The following is a 22729-nucleotide window of genomic DNA, read 5'->3' as shown; positions in this document are numbered from 1 at the left end:
TCATAATCATGCCTCAGGCACGCCGTCTCTTCGAAAGCTGACTTCCCAATATGGTTAGCTCCTCATTCTGCCGTGCCCCTCCGATGTGTTGCGTCAATCAACCATCGTCAAGTCGTCAAGTCATCAAGTCATCGAAAACAGACTCACTCGTCCTCAATTAACTGCCAGAAAGCCAGCTAACAATCAATCTGCACAATGGCATCCATTCTACCCCGTACCAGCTTGCGAGCCCTTTCTGCTCTTCCCAAAGCTAGCCCCGTTTCCAGACTGGCTTTCTCCCGCCAGCTTCCCCGCGCCCAGCCGCTCGTGCAGCCCTTCGGTCGCAGATTCCTTGCGACTGTTCCCCAAGAACAGCCTCGCCTGCGTCTTGGTTCTACTGGTAACCTATTCTCCAGTGTCCTTCGGCTGCAAACATCCTGCTAATATCTATTATCTTTCTGTAGCTCCGAACTTCAAGGCTCAGACCACCCACGGCGAAATTGATTTCCACGAGTTCATCGGAGACAACTGGGCTATTCTCTTCTCTCATCCCGCCGACTTCACCCCGGTATGCACGACCGAACTCGGTGCCTTTGCCAAGTTGAAGGGTGAATTTGACCAGAGGGGTGTCAAGATGATCGGTCTGGTGGGTTGTTCTCTAAATTGCAGCAGGTTACCATACTCATTGATCATCTATAGAGTGCGGACGATCTCAGCTCTCACGGTGACTGGGTCAAGGATATCAACGAGGTCGCATCGACTAACGTGCAGTTTCCCATCATTGCCGATCCCGAGCGCAAGGTCGCGTTCCTCTATGACATGATTGATCAACGTGACCTGGACAACATCGCCGAGAAGGGCATTCCTTTCACCATCCGTGCGGTTTTCATCATCGACCCAGCCAAGAAGATCCGTCTGACAATGCTGTACCCTGCTTCCACCGGCCGTAACTCCGCCGAGGTCCTGCGCGTGATTGATGCTCTGCAGGCGGCAGACAAGAAGGGCATTGCCACTCCCATCGACTGGACCGTTGGCGAGGATGTCATTGTTCCGCCGTCCGTCTCGACCGAGGACGCTAAGAAGAAGTTTGGCAACGTGCGGGAGATCAAGCCCTACCTGCGCTACACCAAGTTCTAGGTGGCCTCTGACTCATTTTCGGTCGATACGGGAGATCCAATAGATTTGTAACAACAATAAAATTTCCATTATATGCAGCATTGATGTCCAAGTAGCCTTGCTTTGAGCCCTGCTTCACCTCCCACAGCCACTTTGATGATCAGTCTATACACGTCAGCGCACCACTTGCTCATTTTAGTGACACTGGTGATAGGCTATTTTTCCAGCACACATTGAGTAACAACGGCCTTCAAGAACTGTAAATTGGATTGATTGGGCCAAGACTCATGTCGCTGGTCCATAGCAACAAGCACAAGGCGACATGGCTGGTCCATTTGAAAGCCAACTTCTGGCCTTTTCAGGAAGAAATGGCACAAACCGTTTCCGGGCCGCAAACGGGCCGACCGTCGCACAGCAGATGGCATCCGCAGGGGTAACAAACGGTTATAAGGCAGAGTCTTCAGCAGACGGAAGACTCAGTGTTCTGGCAGTCCCTATGGGCCATCTAGTAGCTTGAGGTTCGATTAAGCTGAGATGCCTGAAGCGTATAGCAACAGTTCGGTACACATATACCGTATACTTGAGCAAACCAGGCACATACGTCTCGAGGACTTATCAAGTAAGACGGTTCCAGCTTGTTATCCTGGGGTAGGTGAGAGCAACGCTGAAAAAGCTCGAGAAGCAAATATTGCGTCCGCTATCGGGCCACTCTCCCAAATCAGAAACGTGAGCGAGGTTTTGCATGACCTGGGCCACGTCCGAGAATCCAGTGCGCTAGCTGATGTGCTTCGCATGTGCAAGCAACCGCATGACCTCGGAGGGTTGGGTCTGGACGATGAGAGCGACGTGACAGCGCAGCAAGAATCAGAAATTCTGTTCCTCGTGTCTGCCTGGCTGGAAGCGCTAAATTCAGCGGATCGGTCCAGATCGATGCCTGCTCCGCTGCCATCAAGGCCTCCAGGTCGGCGTGGGATGACTCTGAGCGAGAAAATCTTTGCGTTGCACGACGTTGCTCATAGGGGCTGGGTGGCCCCAGGAGATTTGATTCGGGTCGATGTCGATTGGGTGATTGCGTCGGAGGCATCATGGGCCGTGAGGATTCACCATATCATGATCTCTTTCTCCGCCGCTAAGCCAGTTCATCAGGGCATGGAGACTACGTACAACAACCTAGGCAAGCCTGGGATTCATCGCAACGATCGTTTCTGGCTTGCCGGTGATCATGTCGTAGATCCCCGGATCAGAGACGTTCCGAAAGTTCGCGCGCTGATCCATGCAAGTGAGAGGGCAAAGCGAGTGTTCAAAATGACCGAGTACCAGGGAATGAACGTTGGTCAAGGATAATCCTCAACTCCAGGGAGAAGCTAACATGGTTTAGTATACTATCCTCCACACCGAGTTCTACAGGGAGCGAGCGCAACCTGGCATGCTGATCATTGGCTCCGACTCACATACGTGCTCCTCTGGTGCATTGGGTTGTCTGGCAATTGGACTCGGGGCAGCAGATGTGACTCTGCCCTTAGTAACAGGAGAAACGTGGTTCAAGGTTCCCGAGTCCATCAATATCCGCCTCTTGGGTGTACCTAAGCCTGGAATCGGTGGAAAAGATGTTATACTATACATTTTGCAGCAGTTGAAGAGGAATACTGTCGCTTCTGATAGGATCGTCGAGTTCTCTGGTGCCGGTGCGCAGTATTTGTCTGCTGATGCTCGGTTTGCTATTTGCAACATGACCGCGGTATGTCAATGCAGCTTCAAGCCGTTATGCTTTGCTTATTGAAAAAGGAACTCGGTGGTATCACCGGGGTATTCGGGCCTGATCAAATCACGCGCGACTTCGTGGCCAAAAGACACTTACAGCGACACAAAAATCTCACCACGTACTTCCGACCCGACAACGATGCGCAGTACGCCGCAGAACTCGACATTGATCTCGGAAATGTCCAGTCATTCTTTGCTCGATACCCCAGACCAGATGATGTGGTCCCTGTCTCGGATTATGAACGAATGCGATTGGACGGTTGCTTTATTGGAGCTTGCACCACAACCGAGGAGGACCTCATCCTTGCTGCTCTTGTGCTGGAGCAAGGGCTGAAGAAAGGTTATCTGCCGGTTAAGCACGGCAAGAGGAAAATGGTCCCGGGCTCATTGCCGATCCTGCGCAAACTACGCGAATTGTGCCTCACCGACATCTACGAAGCGGCGGGTTTCGAGATTGGGGTACCAGGCTGCAGCTATTGCGTTGGGATGTCGGCGGATCAGGCAGCTCCAGGAGAAGTCTGGCTCTCATCCCAGAACCGGAACTTTGAGAATCGCATGGGCAAAGGTTCGTATGTGTGGCGCTTAACAGCATTCTTTAGCTGAATATGGCAATGCAGGGTCAATAGGGCATCTAGGCTCTGCCGCAACTGTCGCTGCATCATCATTCGAAATGAAATTGGCCGATCCTCATGACTTGCTTTGTGAGATCGATTGGGAACGATGGATATCCTTCCACGGGACTTCCGAACTGACAGCGAAGACGGGCGCGGCTTCTCATCTGACCTATGTTGAGCCAAGCGGCTCTCGTGCTCTCTCTCAGGAGAGAACTGAATCACGTATTTTCTCCGGATACACGCAAGAACCTTCCCTTCCTAAAACCCTAAGTGGCAAGGTCCAGCTGCTAGGGGATTTCATCGACACAGACGCGGTACGCTCAAACAACTACACGTGTTCTTGTGCTGGGCTAACTTAACTGAAAATATCCATAGCTGGCACCGGCTGAATTCTTGGTCGACATGAAATCCAATGAGCAGAGTGGTCACCATTGCCTGCAATACACCCATCCCCAGTTCCGTCAACGAGCCAAAGAAGGTTTCAACATCGTTGTGGCTGGTCAAGCCTTTGGCTGTGGATCATCACGCGAACAGGCCGTCATGGCATTGCTTGGTATGGGGTTATACTCTCACACATATCTCCTGCTAATGAGCGTTCTCCAAGGTTGCGGTATCAAATGTGTGGTTGCGAAATCCTTCGCCTTTATCTTTCAACGGAACATGCCGAATCTCGGTCTCTTGGGCATTACCATGCCCGATGAGTCGTTCTACGCCGCCACCAAGGATGGCTCCGATATATCGATTGACCTCCAGGCGCGCGTCATTGAGGCTGATGGACTCAGATTTGGATTTCAGTTGAGTCAGATGGAACAGGAACTGTTCCGCCACGGTGGCATTACTTCTGCTTTTCGAAGATTCGGTAACAGACTGTTCGAGGAGCTCACAGCGGCAAAGAACGTTGGGGCAAGTCAGGAGGAGAAAGTTTGTCATCCACCTAGCGCGCTGCAATGGTGATGATGACTGTCTTGAATATCTGGGCTGTGGTGACCTACGCTTTGATATGGCTCCCTGTCTGTGACATAGATTCTTTACGTGTCTTCTCAGCTAGCGACCAACTCTTTACTTCTACACTGTATGCTAGTAGAACCAGTATGTCTTCCGAGGTGCCAAGTGTTGCTGAACTTGCTTTTTGCTAATGTATCACCACTGATGTATCTCTCATCCATAAGTGTTGCCAGTCAAGTAGTACCCTACCCTGTAAATGCTGATGCCTGATGCAATAATCATTGTGCGTTGAGCTCCGGGGTTGTTGCATGTCGCTTGACTTCGAGTCCATGGCACAACTCACCAGTTGCTGATTCAGGCAGCACTATGCCGAGAGATCGTAGGGCAGTGAGCCACAGCAGTCACTAGGTAGTACACTTTAATATCTCCTGCCAGACATTACCCTTGATATGAATCCTGCAATATCAGAATGCCACCCTAAACTCTGATGGAAAGACTGCGCAAAGGTATCTTTTTCCTGAAGCTCTTGAGGGATTCGGAGAATGAATATGAAGTATGTTCCCATATAGTGGATCTTCAGACATGAACCGTCAAAGTAAATGAAGTTCCTCCTGAGTTCTTCTCGCTGACAATTTCTCCCACGTGTTTTCGGTGCATTTTGCCCCTTGTCTCGCCCATCTTATATATTTGAACCTGTCTACAGCCCTAAGAGCAGCTAAGACAGTGCATTGGAACCTGAAAGTATCTATTCCTTTCCCATTTCTGTTATCGAGGGATAGCATTCAAGAGGAGGGCGGGAAGCATGGGTATTGCCGCCCAATACACTGGACACTATTCATGATATGACTTTCTTGAGCTTCTCCTTCGTCAGGATTGAATCTCTTGCTGAGTTCAAGAGTTGTTCTCCACTAACTCTGTGGGTCGTTCCAAAGACCACTCGGTGAAATGATCCTGAGTTGTTGTCGGGTATCGGATCTGTTCAGCCAATCAACAGTCGTCGATGACATCCTTTGTAGAATCAATACATCTAATGAGGATTTGCAGAATATGACATTGGCCTTACTTCACAACAGTTCATGAATTCAATAACTTTCGGTTGTTGATATCTATTTCTAATATCAAACTTGATCCCTATGTGGTCAATAAATCGCTTGACCCCGAGAGTCATCAGAAGAGCCACTCCGACGCTTGTCCCATCCTCTTTCATCAGCATTAGAATGACACACTCTGGCACAGTGACACTATCTGAGGTCAAACATGACCATATACCGACCATCCAACCCTCTTTCAGGTCGCTGGCCATACCAGAAAGTGAAGATGACCCGAAAATCCGTGAGAAATATCGCCCCTTTCTTCTGAATTCACAGCAAGCGGCCGAGGATTGGGCAAATCGCTTGGAACTCGATACCGTGCTGGACATGGCCGAGGAGGATCTCAAGGCGACTCAGAAACGTATCAAGGTTTTGGTTTTGTACGGTTCGCTGCGGAAGAGGTATGGATCTGTTGACGCGGAGTAATCCTTTCAACAATCTGGGGCTGACATTGTCGGCAGATCGTACTCGAAGCTTGTGGCCTTCGAGGCTAGTCGAATCCTCTTTCGACTCGGCTGCGACGTCCGAGTGTTTAACCCAGAGGGCCTACCGGTCAAGAACGACGTCGAGCACGCGCACCCCAAAGTCCAAGAGCTGCGCGAACTGAGTACATGGAGCGACGGTCATCTCTGGGTGTCCCCCGAGCAACACGGCAACCTGGTAAGCTCTTCATCAACAGGAGTCTTCTAGAGCACTACTGATCCTTGCAGACTGCTGTCTTTAAGAACCAGATCGACTGGATTCCCTTGACTACCGGCAGCGTTCGACCCACTCAAGGCCGCACCCTGGCCATCGCCCAAGTATGCGGTGGCTCCCAATCGTTCAACGCCGTCAACTCGCTTCGGATCCTAGGCCGATGGATGCGCATGTTTGTGATCCCGAATCAAAGCTCCATCCCAAAGGCATACACGCATTTCCCGGATGCCGGTCAACCGGGAGACTATCATCTCATGCCAAGCGGAAACCGGGATCGCTTGGTCGACTGCATGGAAGAGTTCGTCAAGTACACTATCTTGATGCGGCCTCACCTTGGTCTCTTTGCGGATCGATATAGTGAGCGTGAGGAGAGGCGACTGAAACAAGCGAGGCAGGCGGCTTAAAGCCTGGTCTGGCTGGTATAGAGGGAGGATAAAGTTACAGCCGAGCTCAACATGTAACATAGACATAGACCTTCGACTCGTTGTCCTTGGTATCACCAAGGAATATGCCCGAGCGGCAGCCGAACGAATGTAGTCCAGGAAACATTAAGCCAGCAGCCCCGACTTAGAAAGCAGCAAACGCGCTGACTGTCGCAAAGGGCCCTCCACACTCATTTACCCGGACCGCTGCCGTAGGATGCTCCGTCGTCAGGAATTTGGCGAGAGAGAGCGTGAGGAAGGAGAGTGTTAGAAAGAACAAGACCTGCAGGATCGAGACGTTGGTCCGCAATGCAGCGACAAAGAACACTATCGTCAGGAAGCACCATAGAATCAGGTAGATCCCAAGGGCAAACGTGTAAGCGCGCTCATCGCCCTTGTAGGCCCCTTTTATATCGAGCAACGGGATCAGGAAGATGGCATAACTGAGCCAAAAGGCACCGTATGAACAATGCACTGTGCTTCCAAACGTGTTGCCGACGCGAAACTGCATGATTCCCGCGACGAACTGGGCGGCTCCTCCCATGAAGATTGCCAGGCCAATACAGCTTGATTCGGTCCAGCATCACCGCTAGGATCGGAATGAGGTAGTCTGCCGATTCAACGAGTGCTGAGCAACCAGACAAAGCAGTAGCAGAGATGGATAAACAAGTGACCTACCAACTCCATATTCGTAAAATCCCAGCACAAACGTCCTAATGGCGAAACTCAACAGCCCTAGCGGCCCCGGGTTGGCCAGCTTCATGTACGGAGGCACCGGCACATGGGACAATGGCGGCGCATCGCAAAGGGATTGCCTCCAGATTGCAAAGCTTCGCCGAAAGCTGTGCTATCATCTACCCGGATCCAGCCCGTCGCGGTGCCTTCGGTGTTGTTTCCGGTCCTTCTGAGACAGACTCGTAGACCTGTTCCTGAGACATGGTTGGAGAGTGCTATTTTGGTGGCAGTCAGGGAGGGCTACCGTATGTTCAACACCGTTCGATCCATCCTCGTCGCAGGATACGATCTCCTATCTCTTATCATCGATCTCATCAGCAATGTCTAAATTTTCCATTTCGGCTCAATGTTGCATTCCCTTGCAACATTGACGGTGGTGATGTCATCGACATGTCTAAACAGTCCATCGCAATTATCCAGAAATGATCATGATCTCTTACCCACGTACGGTAGGACTACGTCTCCTAAGAAATAATCTCTCTGCATATTTGAGTTGTGGAAGACTGGTTACTGCAACATGGCTCTGAAGGACATTCATCCTGCACCTCAGACCCTACGCTCGTTGGACGCTGCTCTACAGGAAGCAACAGAACTTGAATATAACAAAATTAATGAATGGTAAATCACGAATTAATTGGATCAAAATTACTGGTATCTCTCAAAAACATGGACAGACAAATTAAAGTACAATCACCAATCGTCAGTTGTCGCCCCCGGATCCCTGCAATCACGACCCCTGTTCTTTGCTGGAAGAGCCTTTCAGCCAGTTTCCAGCACTCTGAAACCCTCCAGAAATGGAATTTCCCACCGTCTGTGCCCCAGAGGTGACACTCTGACCAGCACCCTTGGCCCGGTCCACCACGGGGTCTGTGACGCCGCCGAGCGGACCGCCATAGGAGCCATTCTCGTCCTTACCATTTCTCTCTGCGCGGTTGATCCCTTCTTTGGAGGCCATGTTCCCGACGGGAGCAAGAAATCCGTTCTCCCCCAGCTGGTTGCCGACCAGATTGTGGACGTCGTCTTGTACTTGGTCGACCTGTTTGATGCCGGTGACTTTGGACTTGGAAAGGGTATCTGATCGGAGCTCGCAAATTAGTCCATCAGGCACTTAAGAAACACAATGCTCCAATATCGATCGAGGAAGGGAACATTGTCTTACCTTTTGTGACATATGAAGCCTTGTTATCGCCCTTGCCGAACCATTTTAGGTACTGCTCCTCGAGCCACGGCATCCACTTCTCATATTGGTCATTGTATGCCTCTTTCACCCATTCGCTGTAGGACTGCTTCTTCTTCTGGTCCTCGGTGAGGTGGTCATAAAAATGTCGCTTTTGCTCGTCCGTATGGGTCTCACCACCGGTTTTCTTGTTGAGGTTGTCCATGGTTGTTGCTGTATTCGATGGAAATATGGGCTTCTTCGAGTCAGCGCTAAAAGAGACGAAGAGAGGGATTTGTTTTAAAGACAAGATATTTTCGCAAGATAGAATCGCGATACCCTTCTATATAGACGCTGATTTGGGTGTGGCTGGCTTTCAGCCACATGGTGATCCAGCACCATGACGTGTGTGGATCTTCATCTGAATCAATCACTGCTCGACCCCTGCGGGATTGCGTACTCACAAGGCCAAAGCTCATTTATTTCCTTTCGCATCAAGGACGGGATCTCGTTGGATCTCTTACTTATCAAAAGGTCACCACAGATCGGATGCATTCCCTGCACGCGGGCCCCTGACGTCATCGAGGCCTGCTTCTCTTGAATATCTTGAAAAAGACCACATTTGGTGATATTATATTGATACACACAAGATCTTACTTCTAACCGAAGTTGATCGGTTTAAAATGCCATAGTTTATGTTGACTTGGCGTTGTTGTAGCTGAATAATGCAGAGAGGAGCGCAATATTCATGGTGCTGTTGGTAAAGTGCAATTCGCATGCCGATCAGGACTTTATTTTGTTGGAGACCTTCAACTCCAAGGGCTAACAGTCTTCAAGAATGCTTTTCCCCATCGGCGAGGTCCCTGACTTCTCGGTCCCACCAAGCTCCTCCCAAGGGTAGTAGTGTTTTCTGGCCTCGAATACAGCGCGCAGAGGAGAAGGAAGAATGGTATGAACGTTTACATCCCCTCACTATCTCGATGATGAATTATAGTCCTTGAATAGCCAAAATCTGGGCGGTCCGAGCGACAATGTGAGATTCATTGAACTCTGGACATCTGCTACCCTAATAGGATATCTCAGAAGACCTGTTTGCTCTTTTTCAAACTGGTATTGCTCCAGACAGGCCAGCCTTGGGAACAGACAGTTTTGGGGAGTGAGGACTGGGAATACGGGAAGAGTACCTCGCCATGTGAGCCTGGTCAGGGGCACATTGACAGCTACAGAGTTTATTTGATGAGCCTCATGCTGTTGCTGCTACCTCAGCCTATCATTGACTACTCTTGTGCCAACATATATGGATAACTAGGATATGCATACGAGTTGCTCCACCTTTACGAGTGCAATGAATTTTGCTGCCTTTACACCAATCACTTTGCGTGATGCATCTTCCGAGATATAAATACACCTCGAATACGAACACCGGAGATCACTGATATGTCTGCCAAGACAGCATTATTGCCTGTTTAGGCTGCATTCTGCGGGCTCTATCTCCTTGTCCTCCCAGCTTCGAAACATACATCTGGTGAAGCAATTATTATCGTATATAAGTCTTCTCCCGGAACGCAACATGGGAGGATCAGAACATCATTCCTTCTCTCATTTTTACTACCACTTCTTTCCTTCACTCCTTGATCATAATGAGATTCCTTCCTTGGGCTGCTGCCATTCTCTCGGCTGTCTGCGTTCAGGCCAATGAATGGCACGCCTATTACCGGCTGACTTCAGACGCATATCAAGCCAAGTTCAATGATCTTGTGGGCCAAGGCTACCGCCTGAATTCCGTCAGCGGTTACGAACGCAACGGCCAGCCTAACTTCGCCGTTATTTTCGAGAAAAAGTCATCTGCGGCCTGGAAATCTCACCATGGCATGACTTCCGTCGCCTACCAAAAGAAATTCGACGAGTATCTCAGCCAGGGATATCGTGTCGTCCAGGTTAATGGCTACACTGTCGGCGACAATGCTTACTATGCTGCCATCTGGGACAAGTCTCCTTCCGCCGGCTGGGTCACTCGTCATGGAATGACGGTAGACTCGATGCAGAAATACTTCGACGAGTACCTGAAACAGGGCTACAAGCTCACTCATATCAGTGGCTACGAGGTCAAGGGCGAGGAGCGCTTTGCTGCGATCTGGGAGAAGAAGAACGACAATATCGCCTGGCTCTCCTATGCCAACATGACCTCTGCCGAATATCAGTCGCGCTTTGACAACTATGTGAAGGACGGATACTGCCTAATCGACGTCGATGGTTATCAGGTAGACGACCACGTTTACTATGCGGCCATCTGGGACAAGTCGGCCTCTGGTGCCTGGGTCGCCCGGCACGGATTGGATTCACCAAGCTTTCAGGCGGCATTCGACAAGTATAAGAAGGAGGGCTATGTCCTTCGAGCTTTTAGCGGGTACAACTCCGGGAAGGAGGATCGCTATGCTGGTCTTTGGATAAAGCCATAGATTGCTTTTTTGTGTTGTTGGGACTATCTCATTATCAACTCGATGGCATATAGTGGCAAACCTGTAATATAGATAAAGTTTAAACCGTGCATCACCACTAGGATATACCTTCGAATACAATAAAGTGAGGAGCTGGGAAGCAATTCAATGTTTCTCTTGTGATCGCATACATGATCCTGGTCTCGAAATATATATCCCTGAGGTGGTAGACTATACCATGATTACTCTTTAATGCTGGTGGAACTATTTCTCTCTAATTTCACAAAGACAAGTAAGAGCATATAATTGAGCGACTGATTAGAAATCATTCAATGTGTATTTAGAGAATATCCAGCCATTCATTGTTGGTTGAGAACCACTAGGTGTGCATGGGAGCAAGGCAGCTATTTGCATTGAGTGCTACTATATAGCAATAATTTTCTATTATTTCAACAATTGCCTCTATGGTGTAGTTGGTTATCACGCAGGTCTCATATCACATGACTCTTCTGTCAACAGAAGGGATGTTCCTGAAATCCTGAGGTCTCCAGTTCGATCCTGGATGGAGGCAAGTTTTTTTTCTTTTCACTCTCCTGTTTTTCATTTCCGCCTACCTTCTGTCCCAATCATCCTCGTTAGTCTTTCTCAGTATGCTACTATATATATAGAAAAAAGGAAAACATGAATTATTGACTAACTGTAGGTAAAATCGAGATGCCGACTGATACCAGCAATCTAAACAAACAATTGATATGGACTGGAATCAAAAGAGACATCGACTCGCGGTACAGTTTGTCTTCATACTAGCCTCCGCAGACTCCCTCATGAGTCCCCAAGCCACAGGCCGATCACGGGATCTCCTTCTTATATGCAAGGATGTATCTCTGGTCCTGCCATTCCGTCACAGTGTACCACTCCTTCTTTGCCTCATTGTAGCTCAGATCCTCATTACCTGGAGGGAAGTAGCTCGATCCAGTGGCTGCCTCTCCGGGGGTCCATGTGAATAGATCACCGCCATTGTTCTGACCATTGCTTCTTCCCAGGTAGAAAGTGTCATTCCGAGAGAATCCGCCCTGCATGCGAAGAATATTGACGCAGTATGCCCAGGAAGCGGTTGCTACCGTAGAGCCGGTCTTGCGCAGACGGCGTGTCGTATAGTCCAGAGGATATTTGACCAGACGGATGGGAGTCGAAGTGTCATCGGTCTGATACTCGCCGATCAGCAGAGTGTCGGGCGAATCAAGACGATCCAGAGCGACCCAGGAATGCCGGAACTGAGAGTCTGGCTGGAGCTCAGTCCAGCTGTACACTCTACCAGCGTTATTAGCATCTTCTCCTCTGGGATGTGCACACAACGGAGAAACTCACCTCGTTTGAGGAAGGACATAGGCATAATTGGCTGCTGAGTACCCGCCTCCAGCCATCTTACCGATCCCATCGCCAGTCTCGACCTTCCATATGTTGTCCATGTCGAAAACCCGCAGGCCATGGCTGGTATCTACCACGTACAGAGCATTTCCGTACCAAGCAATGCCACCCGCATGGATCGGCACCGACTTGAAGTTATCGGCAGCGCTGGGTTCCACCAGCATGACGTGGCGGTACTTGTGAGTCGCGCGGTCCACAAAGCTCACGCGAACATTGGCATCGCCTTCCTTTTGGTACCAGCTGACAAGCCAGACGTCCTTGTCCTCGTATGTCCCGACGGCCAACGCATCACCGGAGCTGGTCATTCCTTGCGGAACCCACTTGGTTGTGGACTCGTCGCCAGAGTTCCAGAGCCAGCGCTCCGACATTGGGTAGGCGACTGTGCCCTTTTGCAAGTGCCGATTCGCGTCGGCCAGAACCTGGGTGACCGTAACCTTCTTGCCGGCATCGGCGAAGATCTTGGACAGCGCTGGGAGGTACTTGTTGTCCGTCTCATTGAGTGTAAAGTAGGACGGGTTCAGTACTTTGGTATCGCCAGTACATGCCCTCGGGTCTGCGTAGACCGATGTAAGGAGAAGAAAGGGAAGAGAGATGGAGATGGTGCGGAGCAGATTCATCCTGGCGGCTCTGTAGGACGTGACTGGCGGTCAGGATGCAGATATTCCTCCAACATCCCGTCCTGCGGCCTTCTCATCGAGGAGATATATTTATCCTATGTGTCGTTTAATGATCGGCATGCCCTCTTCTGCAGCTCATCAACCGATACGAGGCTTGGCAGGTCCATAGATCAATAAGAAGTGCAAGATTCATGGCGTGGAGAAGACAGGGGTAATGAATGACCCGAATCATGAAATACCAAGACATTTTACGAGTTCTATACCCATCTCAATGGCGGAGGATTATTATTATTGTTGCATCTTCCCGCAGCCGAAGGAATGAAACTCGTATTTCCCTGCGAAAATGGTGATTTCTGCGGGACACTGCAGCGGGGCAAGATCCACGCTTTCAAGTTTCAAGACCAAGGAAATGACATGAAGCTCAAATGGAATGGTAGTCTGCTCGATATCCTGGGACATCCAAAGAAACTGGAATAACCTCGAGCGATCCGATCCTTAAACACAATATATGGCTTCGATCTGGATTGACAATAGTTTTAAGGCATTAAGGCATCAAGGCAACTGTGGAGGCCGGAATATGGCACTATCTCTAATCATGTGACTATCAGCATGTGACTCCAGAGCTCAAGCATAAATGAGTCATGTGCTTCCGCGTCAACCAATCATGCAAGGCAGCCGAGGAGGTGTATCCCAACACAGAGAGACGAGGAGACCACAAAGTATACTGTATATCACCCCGACCATGACTTAGAGCGAACAAACCTGTCTTGCCATGTCGCACCAGGCGCAAGACTCAAATGCGACCGTGTCAAGTGCATTGCCCTCGGGAAACATGCGCCAGAGGTCTCGACAGGCATGCGCCCCCTGCCGCCAACGCAAAAGAAAGTGCAATGGGCAATTTCCATGCTCGACATGCACAGGCTATGGATATGATTGCCGGTTTCTGGATGACTCTGTGAAGCCTGTCAAAAGACACGCAGACCCGGTTTCTTCGTACCCACAGCCCTGTACAAAGACTGCTCGTTTGTCGGTGGCAACAGAAACAAACCTGGAAGACAAATCGGTAGTCTCTTCTTCCTCTCATGGGATCCTTGAGCCTTCGAAACTCAGGTATGTGGCTCGACATTCATCAGTTGCTTTTCCCATGACGGTCGGACTGGAGATGCAGGCCGCGAATCCTCCACGCCTGCACTCTTTTGCGTACAACCCTGGAATTCGCACAGAGCCCAGCTGTGGTGTCTCCTTTGACTTGACTGCCTTTATCTCATGGGATAAGGTCCGAAGTTTGATGGATGTGTACACGTCGACTGTCCATCCGGTGTTTGGACTGCTGGACATGGAGCGGCTGTACCACCGATGCGAGGAGCACTGGCACGGGAAAGCACAAGGCCTGGGCCTGGAGGCGCTGATCAGCGGAGTCATTGCCCTCGGCTCGCTCTTTTCTGGTTTTCTCGACGAAGACAAGGAGATGAGAATCGTGCTGCATGCGAAGGAGGTCCTGGAAGATGCGTCGGTCAGTCGGGCGCCCTCCATTGACAAGATCGCCGGGTGGATCTTGCGTACCATCTATGTGCGAGCGACCAGTCGGCCACACTCGGCTTGGTTGTGTAGCTGCACCACGATGCATCTTGTTGAAGCCACTGGCCTACATCAGCCATTAGACGCGGTCATTCTGACCACCGGAGCTAGTGGCAGAAAGGCCCTGGAGGATATCATTGAGACTCGGGACCGTATTGCCCAGGTAGCTCAGTGTTTGAATATAATTATAGCCTACGATTATGGACGGTCTGTGGTAGACCTTGGCTTGTCATGGAAGAGAGGCTCGAGGTGCGATGCACCATCCAATGACTTAACACCACAGTTTTTTGGTCTGGTCAGAGCTTTTCCGCTTGACAACAATGCTGACCTGGCTGCGAGGCGGGATGAGTTGGCCATGGGGCTCGAGAACGTGGTCAAGGTGTCGGTTGAGCATGACTTTTTGATATTAGTACGAGCAGACCTTGCATTTTGTATCTACCGCCGAATTCGACTTCTAGACTCTGCACCGCCTCAAGAACAGCTTGATCGAGTCATCGAGGTCGGTCGTTCCGCATTACCTTCTGCCCGGCGACTGGTGGCACAGAATCATCCGTGGTGGAATGTGGTTGGTACTGTCTTCCAGTTCATCTGCGTTCTTGTCGCCATCGATACAACCGAGAGTCTGGAGAGAATCCCGGAAGCCATGGAAAGCTTGGAAATGATCGCACAACGATTGAACACGCATTTGGGAAATGAAGCGCTTTACGCGGCACGCCATCTCATCAATGCGTCATTGGAGAAGAAGCGAAAAGGCGTCTCGATCCTCGAGCGGGTGCCGGGAATCTCTGCACCAACTGACTCTGATCGCTTGGGAAGACAATGGCTCCCTTCAGATTCGCTGCTGGATTCCTTTCAGCAAACACCTTCGATCGATATGGACTTTCTTCTCGGTATGGACTTGCTGCTTTGATGACATGTCGTCTCCGAATGCTACTATTCCGACTTTGATTCTGCACTATCGGCCTCGACTCTGCAGTCTGATTCGGCAACAGTCGACACACACTGTCACGATGAGAATGATGCGGAGAATCCTTGCCTGGTCAGCTGGGCGTCGAACACTGAGTAACTGTTCTTACAAAGCCGCGAATGCCGCATATGCAGGATTCCATGCCCAAAGTTCTCCCGGCGTCATTGGACGCGAGAAGGCTGGCGCCCACCAGTTGAGCAATGCTGCGGGCAGCGCCAGAAGTGCTAAGACGTCTAGCGTTAACAGTGCACTTGCCGGTAGTCGTGGGACTGATCGATTTCTGTTGGAGACGGGGACGATATCTGCCAGATCCGTGCAGATCGCCCAGCATGCCTAGAGGATGAGCTTCAGCTGGATGATCCATCAAGGAGAAGGACTCACTGCCACATATGCTGCCGGTATGTTCGTATGATATACTACGGAAAGGTAGATGAGTAGTATCAAGAATACTGAAGATGCGGCACAGGCAGACCCTCGCAGCAGTAATTGGAATATCGCACTGGGCCGGGGGAGTCGCGGTCGGGTTGGCATTGCGCGGGATTATGCCTTAGCTGTCGGACGAGCATGTCCGAGGCGATCGCGCTGCGCTTATATACAGGGTAGCTTTGGAATTGCCTATTTGCCAAGGAGGTCAATGTCAATGCGAAGGGGCTTTGATTGAGTCCAAGCGATGTCTAGTTCACAACGGACTGTCTTGGCCAGACTCGCCACGATCGGAGGCGCTATCGAGGCCAATAGAGGTCCGCTTCAGAGCACAATATAACATCGCTAAATCAATCAAGCTACCTGGTGATACGCCAGATTTCACAGTAATTGCGGTTGGCCATTGCCTTGTAGATGTGAAGCTGTTTGATTCCTATTGGAGCCTTCACCCCAGGTCCTTCATTGAGAACATGGAAGACTATCGTACAGCTCACCAAATCCAAGAAGCCAGTACGTACTAGAACATTTTTTCGAAAACATCCTCATCGCGATCCAACGCGTCCGCTTCCTTGCGTAACACGTCTGCTCTGAATCTCCGGAATGCGTTCTCGATACGTTTTCTTCGTTCAGGGTCCGCTGCAATGCTGCGACTTCCACTGGCTGCTCCGGCAAAGAAGCCTGAAAGAGGAAAAAAGGTTAGCGATCATCATTGTGTCTTTTGTACAAGTATTCCACCAGGCATACCCAGCTCTCCGCCCAAGAAGAGCCCACCCGCCGAAGCAAAGAAATATGTCGCAAAGTCTCCAAGAGTTGTCGGTTTCAATAATGGGGTGATATCAGGAATCGCTTCTGTTTCCCTGTTAGCAAATACAATATCTTTATCGTCGGAACGAGGAATCTCGTACCAGTTCGACCATCCGAAAACACCACCTTTGTGGGTTTCTCCTGAGCGCGGAATGCCTCGAAGAAAGCCTTGCGCGTGCTTCGCAATCGGAACGCGACATAGAGACCAAGGCCAATGCCAACCGCGGAGCCGAGGGTGGTCCAGAGAGAAACCCTGGAGGCGGCGCTTCTCAGCACAGCGCGATCTTCGGGTTGCAGGTCATGTTCAATGTGCTGGTCCGCCAGTCGCATGAGCTCGTCGCTGCGACGACTGCGGATGGTGGAGAAGGATTCAGGCATGTCGGTGGGCTGGGATTAGTTAAATGGTGTTTGAAGTGGTATTTGACAGGAGAGAAGTCCCCAGAGCGATGCCGGTTGATTAAATATCATGATTGATGGAAGCTGATTGCGAGTAATGACGTCAGCGGAAAAGAATGGCACTGATCAGTGAATTACAGCATCAACACCATATAGTTTATGGTCCTATGTATGATCAGTTGTAGTAATTTCAAATGGTCACTATATAGTCTGCTCATCTATCTCCAGGTAGAAAATAACAACTTCAGGCCAGCACTTTGAAGCCTGAAGGTCTTGCCGGCAGCGCAGTTAGGATAACCAAGACGCACATATCACTTTTCTTCAGGTGCATAAAAGGATCTTGTCTGGTCAACTGGGTCGAGGAACTCAAGAAGGCCGAGGAGATCAAGTCAGGATTGCTTTTGACATTAGTACTTTTGAGGAAGGAAGAATCAGCATCTTGCGCATTGATGAAAATAGAATGCGTTTATCAGCCTGATTGAACTTTGAGCATCTATCGCACTCAGTGCAATCGGTAGCAGCCATTCAACCACAGATTGACACTGGTTCGGATGTGGCACCGCAAGTCGGCCCTCACGATTTGGGTGGAAATTTGTTGAGCAGACCGCTTTGTCTAGTATGCAAGGGTTGCTGCACATTTCTCAGTTATCCCACGTCTGCTCTTCCACTCTTGAGTGCTCGATTCTGTAAAATGAGCTTATCGGTGGCAATCCCTTGCAGTGTCGCGTGCTCGCATTTGACAGGTTCTTCCATGGCGGTTAGGGCGCCTTCTTCCCTCAACACCTATTTTTGATCGGGCAGATAGATCATGAAATCCTTAAGCTTTACCGGCGCACGTGTGACTGTATCCTGCAAGGGTTGAGCTTCGACAAAGGTATGGGTTGATGATGGTTTGGTAGATTCAATCTGTCGCATCAAGCTATCCCCTGTTCTTCGGATGTGCTGGATCGACATGTAGGAGCAGGTTATAGAGATCAAGATTTATCAAGATTTACTCGGGGTTTCAGGTGTCCAGGCTGACTCCCTTGGAAGTACCCTGCTTTTGATTCTCCACGTCGTTACGGTTCTCACAAGAAGAGAGGATAACCCGCACATCAACTGTTTCCTCAGCTGGAACGTCAACAACAAGCCTACGGATTGAATCTAGCTCAAGGGGAGATTCGCCGTTCGACAGTGTTCTAGAAGACAATGAGATCCGCCAAGGGACATGTAGGGTTTGTTGGGGAAGTATATTACTAACAGAGCTTATATGGACTCGTATGACTAGGGCTGCGAGGTACACAGACATGGCTGGGAATTCTACAATGTTTAGTCTGATTTCTATGAACCCAGCAAGATGCTTTCTAGTTATGACACTCCTGTTGTGCGTTCCCGACTGGTAAGGGTTTCTTGCTTCATCAACGAAGATTATGTGCATTGATTAGTCCTATAGCGATTTTTTATCCTACATGAGGCGTTCCGAGGATTGTCAGTTCATCATTGCTGAATCGGTGGAATGCATATGGGGCAGCAGAAATGAACCCGCCTCTTTCCGAAGAATCGGTCGTTGCTGGTTTCAACGAGAGGTCCGTGGACTATATACACCCCTGCTCAAGCATGCTGCGGGATTTTTCGGCTGTTGAATTGCATCTATTCGTCAGCGGAAATCCTTAACTGAGATGTTCACCATTTGATTGGCAATGTCTTTCTATCGTGGTATAGGAGCTGATATAACGGGGTGGCAATATCAGGGCAATCTGTCGAGGTTGGGTCTCATGACTGTGACATGACAGATCAAGGATGCTCTACCGCAGCAATGAGATCTCTTGACTACATGACCGATGACCGATGATAGGAGGGCAGTCATGACAAGAACAGCAGTTGGCGTCCAGGATGTCTCCTTCAGCTCAATGTCCAACTAAGCTTCTTTTGGATTCGAAGCAGCCACCTTATGTAGCTTCGGATAACGTCCGTTCTCTGAGGCTTCCCAACCCGCACAAATGCCCCTGAATAACTTCCGGATTGGATATAGTTTGCGCGCACATTCCCAAATCTCATTTCTGGAAGTGTCTCGCAACTTCAACTGTCGAACCCGATATTGTTTATAAAAATGGCTCATAACGGAGGTATGAACGTGGGGTCTAATGCCCACCTCTCCGCATGATGATCCCGGGGCTTCCCCAACAATATGGAGCAAGACAGAGAGCAATATCCACAGAGTAAACTGTATTAATAATGAAATCCCCAGTGGAATGGCAACTCGTATAGTATATCGAGTTGCAGCCGCGACAGCCTCACCGTACGATTCTGGCCATCCTGTTGCCGGAACGGGACTAGTCTGAGACATTTTCATGACGCAAGCATGTTATGCAGTCAGCCAAAGCCGAGCTGTGTACTCCCAGACGCGTCGAATATGTGATGCGGTTGATGTCTGAGAGAAGAATGAGCCCATCTCTACTCGGGGGTTGTGCAGACGGCATAACAGAGCATTTTGACGACGGACATGTGCTACACAGTAGAGCCTGAGAGCGAGGAAATTTCTGAGCAGCCAAGGACAAGGCACCCAGGCACTAACCGGAAATTGCCTAAACTAAAAGGAAAGGATGCTTGGCGGAATTGAGTTTTTTCCGGTTCCTGATGGCTAAGGCAGATACAGTACGGAGTAATTAAATCTTGTCTAAATCCGAAGCAGCCGATTGCACCATCTTCTAATCACCTGACCACGCTATACTGGATTCGGCCTATCAGCAGAGGCTGAGTGGCGGAAGTTCTTGCTGTTGCTTGCCTGGATGCCTGGATGGCTGTCCGGCTGTCCCCCCTTAGGGTTCGATGCCCGATCGGATTTGGGCGGCGCCACACCGTCGATCGTTCATCTGTCAAGTTTTTTATCATCATCAAAACTGCTTCATATCATATCCCTTGCTTTCTATCTACACGTGTCCCTTCTCCAGACTGTTCTAGGACCCCGCAATGGATAGTTGACCATTTCCGGGGACTTTTCGCGGGGATTCTGGCTCATCGACACGACCATTTCCCTTTGGTGATATCTATTACCAAATGCAATCACTTTGGCGCTATCTCGACTCCACGTCACGATGGGTCCAGACAGCCGTGTCGTTTCACAGAGTGTCATTGAGGTTTTGTCATGCGATGGGACTCACACCACCCTAACCTGCTTGTGGCAAAGTGCCCACCTTTCTGCTGCCGGCCATTTGCTGGATGATCCCTGATGCAGTAAGCTTGTGCTCTCGGTGGATCGTCGTCCTCCAGCGCCACAGAATCTAATTATTAAAAGAAATTCTCTGCTATCATGTCCTTGGAGAAGTGCTCCAAGTCTGACTTGTGCAGCATGCTGATTATTTCCCAGTACCAGTCCAGTCCAGTAGCCCATATCTCCTCTGTAGTCCAATTGTGCCACTGTATTTATTCTAAACCGCCTCTTTTCCCTCCTTCTCTCACCCGTCTCTGCCTCACTCTTTCCCTCCACCACACCCCAAGGCCTCCCTCGGCCGCTTTATAAGTCACACATCTCGCTTGTTCCCTCTTCTGTTCCTCATCTCTTACCCTCTCACGACTCCAGGAAGACGGTTCGACGTGGGGCTCAGTCCACCTTTTTCCCTCCCTTTCTCTCCCACCCTCTTTCAACATCACCTCTCCCCTTCCAACATGGGTTCCTCAGTAGATATTTCCGACTACTCCGATACCAACAAGGCCGTGGGAACCGACAATGAAAAGGGCGAGAAGTTCTTCGCCGCTCCTCCCCAGTACGATGGAGACATGATTGGGGAGATGAGCGAGGCGGAGAGACACATCTATGAGCACGGTGTGCAGAAATTCAGCCGTCTCGGATGGAAGCGTCTCACCATCGTGCTCATCGTGGAGGCCATCGCGCTTGGTAGTCTGTCCATCCCCTCGTCCTTCGCTACGCTGGGTATGGTCGCCGGTGTCATCTGCTCTGTCGGTCTTGGGTTCATCGCCATCTACACCAGCTATGTCGTCGGTCAGGTCAAGCTCAAGTTCCCTCAAGTCGCCCACTATCCCGATGCTGGAAGGCTCATGTTCGGCCGCTTCGGCTATGAATTGATCAATGTCATGCTCATCCTCCAGCTTATCTTCCTGACTGGCTCACACTGTCTGACCGGCACCATTGCCTTCACCAACATCACCGAGAGTTCCATCTGCTCGGTCGTCTTCGGTGTCGTGTCTGCCATCATCCTGCTGCTGGTCGCCATCCCTCCCAGTTTTGCCGAAATGGCGATTCTGGGCTACGTCGACTTTGTTTCGATTATTGCCGCCATCGGTATCACCATCATTGGTACTGGCATCAAGAGCTCCGATGCCCCCGGGGGTCTGTCCGGAGTGGAGTGGTCGGCCTGGCCCAAGGAAGGGACCACCTTCACTGATGCCTTCATCGCCGTCACCAACATCGTTTTCGCGTACAGTTTTGCCATGTGCCAGTTTTCCTTCATGGATGAGATGCACACGCCCAAGGACTTTGTCAAGTCGATCTGGGCGCTGGGTCTGGTGGAAATCTTCATCTACACCATCACTGGTGCGCTGATCTACGCCTTTGTTGGCATGGACGTGCAGAGCCCTGCTCTGTTGTCTGCTGGACACACTCTCAGCCGTGTGGCTTTCGGTATCGCCTTGCCCGTCATCTTCATCAGTGGCTCCATCAACACCGTCGTCTGTGGTCGTCTGATCCACGGACGCATCTTCAAGAACTCGCACATCCGCTTCATCAACACCACCATGGGCTGGGCCACCTGGCTCGGTATCATCACCGTCATCACCATTGTCGCGTTCATCATCGCGGAGGTGATTCCTTTCTTCTCCGACCTGCTGTCCATCTCCTCTGCCCTCTTCATCTCGGGCTTCACCTTCTACTTCCCTGCGCTGATGTGGTTCCTCCTCATCCGCGAGGGCAAGTGGAACGAGCCTAAGAACTTGGCCCTCGGTGCCTTGAACCTCCTCGTCCTGGTCATTGGTCTCGTCACCCTGGTCGGTGGGACCTACTCCAGTATTGATGACATTGTAAGCACCGTTCCCTTTTTCTCATTCCATTCCATTCCGTTACTAACTGCGACATTAGATCCTCAACTACAAGGCAGGCACTGTTAGAGGTGTTTTCACCTGCCACATGGTCTAAGCTCTGAATTACCAGCAGCTACAGCCGAACCTACGCTGGTTGTATCATACATTAACATGGTCTAGACGGCTACACTTTGGCAACGGCATGAAGTCAGAGTGTTGCGCAAGACTTGTCGACGACATACTACATTTCCATTCCCAGTTTATGATTTAGAAGAGCCACCGGCTGGCTCAACATAGATGATGTGCATGTACATACTGCGTTTATTTCCAATATCTGAGCAAGCGAATTATTGAATCTAGTCAACCTATTATCTTCCTTCCCTCTAGTATCTCACCATTAGGTGACAATAACCGATTCGCGATTCAAAGTCTGGGTAAGGAAATTTTGGCTCAACGCCTAGACTAATCTCCTTTTTAATTTCTGTCAACCTTAAAATAAGTGAGCGAGCTAAAATGGTTTCCCTCGCCGGTGACAAAAGTTTCACCAGAT

General features: G+C 50.2%; 11 protein-coding genes across 11 annotated transcripts; 7 read left to right on the top strand and 4 right to left on the bottom strand.

The window, feature by feature from the left end:
• Window positions 1-195: 195 nt before the first annotated feature.
• On the top strand, window positions 196-1116 carry PRX1_2 (peroxiredoxin; the record flags this gene model as incomplete). Its single annotated transcript, XM_026760380.1, has 3 exons — window positions 196-379; window positions 444-625; window positions 679-1116. The coding sequence occupies 3 exons, from the start codon at window positions 196-198 to the stop codon at window positions 1114-1116; spliced, it is 804 nt and encodes a 267-aa protein (XP_026616608.1).
• Window positions 1117-1417: 301 nt separating this feature from the next.
• acoC (aconitase family protein) lies at window positions 1418-4424 on the top strand (the record flags this gene model as incomplete). The annotated part of the gene is made up of 7 exons (XM_026760196.1): window positions 1418-1528; window positions 1897-2424; window positions 2474-2833; window positions 2881-3421; window positions 3483-3784; window positions 3846-4023; window positions 4075-4424. 7 exons carry the CDS (start codon window positions 1418-1420, stop codon window positions 4422-4424), a joined length of 2370 nt encoding a protein of 789 aa, XP_026616607.1.
• Window positions 4425-5632: 1208 nt separating this feature from the next.
• Window positions 5633-6606, top strand: arsH (putative arsenic resistance protein ArsH; the record flags this gene model as incomplete). The annotated part of the gene is made up of 3 exons (XM_026760053.1): window positions 5633-5907; window positions 5968-6166; window positions 6217-6606. The coding sequence occupies 3 exons, from the start codon at window positions 5633-5635 to the stop codon at window positions 6604-6606; spliced, it is 864 nt and encodes a 287-aa protein (XP_026616606.1).
• A 163-nt stretch (window positions 6607-6769) lies between these two features.
• CDV56_106398 (uncharacterized protein) lies at window positions 6770-7168 on the bottom strand (the record flags this gene model as incomplete). Its single annotated transcript, XM_026760017.1, has 1 exon — window positions 6770-7168. One exon carries the CDS (start codon window positions 7166-7168, stop codon window positions 6770-6772), a length of 399 nt encoding a protein of 132 aa, XP_026616605.1.
• Window positions 7169-7340: 172 nt separating this feature from the next.
• Window positions 7341-7687, top strand: CDV56_106375 (uncharacterized protein; the record flags this gene model as incomplete). Its single annotated transcript, XM_026759994.1, has 2 exons — window positions 7341-7495; window positions 7546-7687. 2 exons carry the CDS (start codon window positions 7341-7343, stop codon window positions 7685-7687), a joined length of 297 nt encoding a protein of 98 aa, XP_026616604.1.
• A 399-nt stretch (window positions 7688-8086) lies between these two features.
• On the bottom strand, window positions 8087-8741 carry CDV56_106308 (uncharacterized protein; the record flags this gene model as incomplete). Its single annotated transcript, XM_026759927.1, has 2 exons — window positions 8087-8433; window positions 8519-8741. 2 exons carry the CDS (start codon window positions 8739-8741, stop codon window positions 8087-8089), a joined length of 570 nt encoding a protein of 189 aa, XP_026616603.1.
• A 1414-nt stretch (window positions 8742-10155) lies between these two features.
• Window positions 10156-10974, top strand: CDV56_106156 (uncharacterized protein; the record flags this gene model as incomplete). The annotated part of the gene is made up of 1 exon (XM_026759775.1): window positions 10156-10974. One exon carries the CDS (start codon window positions 10156-10158, stop codon window positions 10972-10974), a length of 819 nt encoding a protein of 272 aa, XP_026616602.1.
• An 827-nt stretch (window positions 10975-11801) lies between these two features.
• CDV56_106026 (uncharacterized protein) lies at window positions 11802-12998 on the bottom strand (the record flags this gene model as incomplete). The annotated part of the gene is made up of 2 exons (XM_026759645.1): window positions 11802-12264; window positions 12322-12998. The coding sequence occupies 2 exons, from the start codon at window positions 12996-12998 to the stop codon at window positions 11802-11804; spliced, it is 1140 nt and encodes a 379-aa protein (XP_026616601.1).
• Window positions 12999-14142: 1144 nt separating this feature from the next.
• CDV56_105827 (putative C6 transcription factor) lies at window positions 14143-15880 on the top strand (the record flags this gene model as incomplete). Its single annotated transcript, XM_026759446.1, has 3 exons — window positions 14143-14739; window positions 14860-15466; window positions 15657-15880. The coding sequence occupies 3 exons, from the start codon at window positions 14143-14145 to the stop codon at window positions 15878-15880; spliced, it is 1428 nt and encodes a 475-aa protein (XP_026616600.1).
• A 603-nt stretch (window positions 15881-16483) lies between these two features.
• On the bottom strand, window positions 16484-17148 carry CDV56_105734 (uncharacterized protein; the record flags this gene model as incomplete). The annotated part of the gene is made up of 3 exons (XM_026759353.1): window positions 16484-16644; window positions 16711-16815; window positions 16872-17148. 3 exons carry the CDS (start codon window positions 17146-17148, stop codon window positions 16484-16486), a joined length of 543 nt encoding a protein of 180 aa, XP_026616599.1.
• Window positions 17149-20811: 3663 nt separating this feature from the next.
• CDV56_105337 (putative amino acid transporter) lies at window positions 20812-22294 on the top strand (the record flags this gene model as incomplete). Its single annotated transcript, XM_026758956.1, has 2 exons — window positions 20812-22179; window positions 22238-22294. 2 exons carry the CDS (start codon window positions 20812-20814, stop codon window positions 22292-22294), a joined length of 1425 nt encoding a protein of 474 aa, XP_026616598.1.
• Between the last annotated feature and the right edge of the window lie 435 nt (window positions 22295-22729).

Source organism: Aspergillus thermomutatus (assembly GCF_002237265.1).
Source record: "Aspergillus thermomutatus strain HMR AF 39 chromosome Unknown NODE_38, whole genome shotgun sequence".
Classification (NCBI taxonomy): Eukaryota; Fungi; Ascomycota; class Eurotiomycetes; order Eurotiales; family Aspergillaceae; genus Aspergillus; species Aspergillus thermomutatus.
Note: the sequence above shows the minus strand (reverse complement) of the source record. Positions and strands in the feature narration are given on the sequence as shown.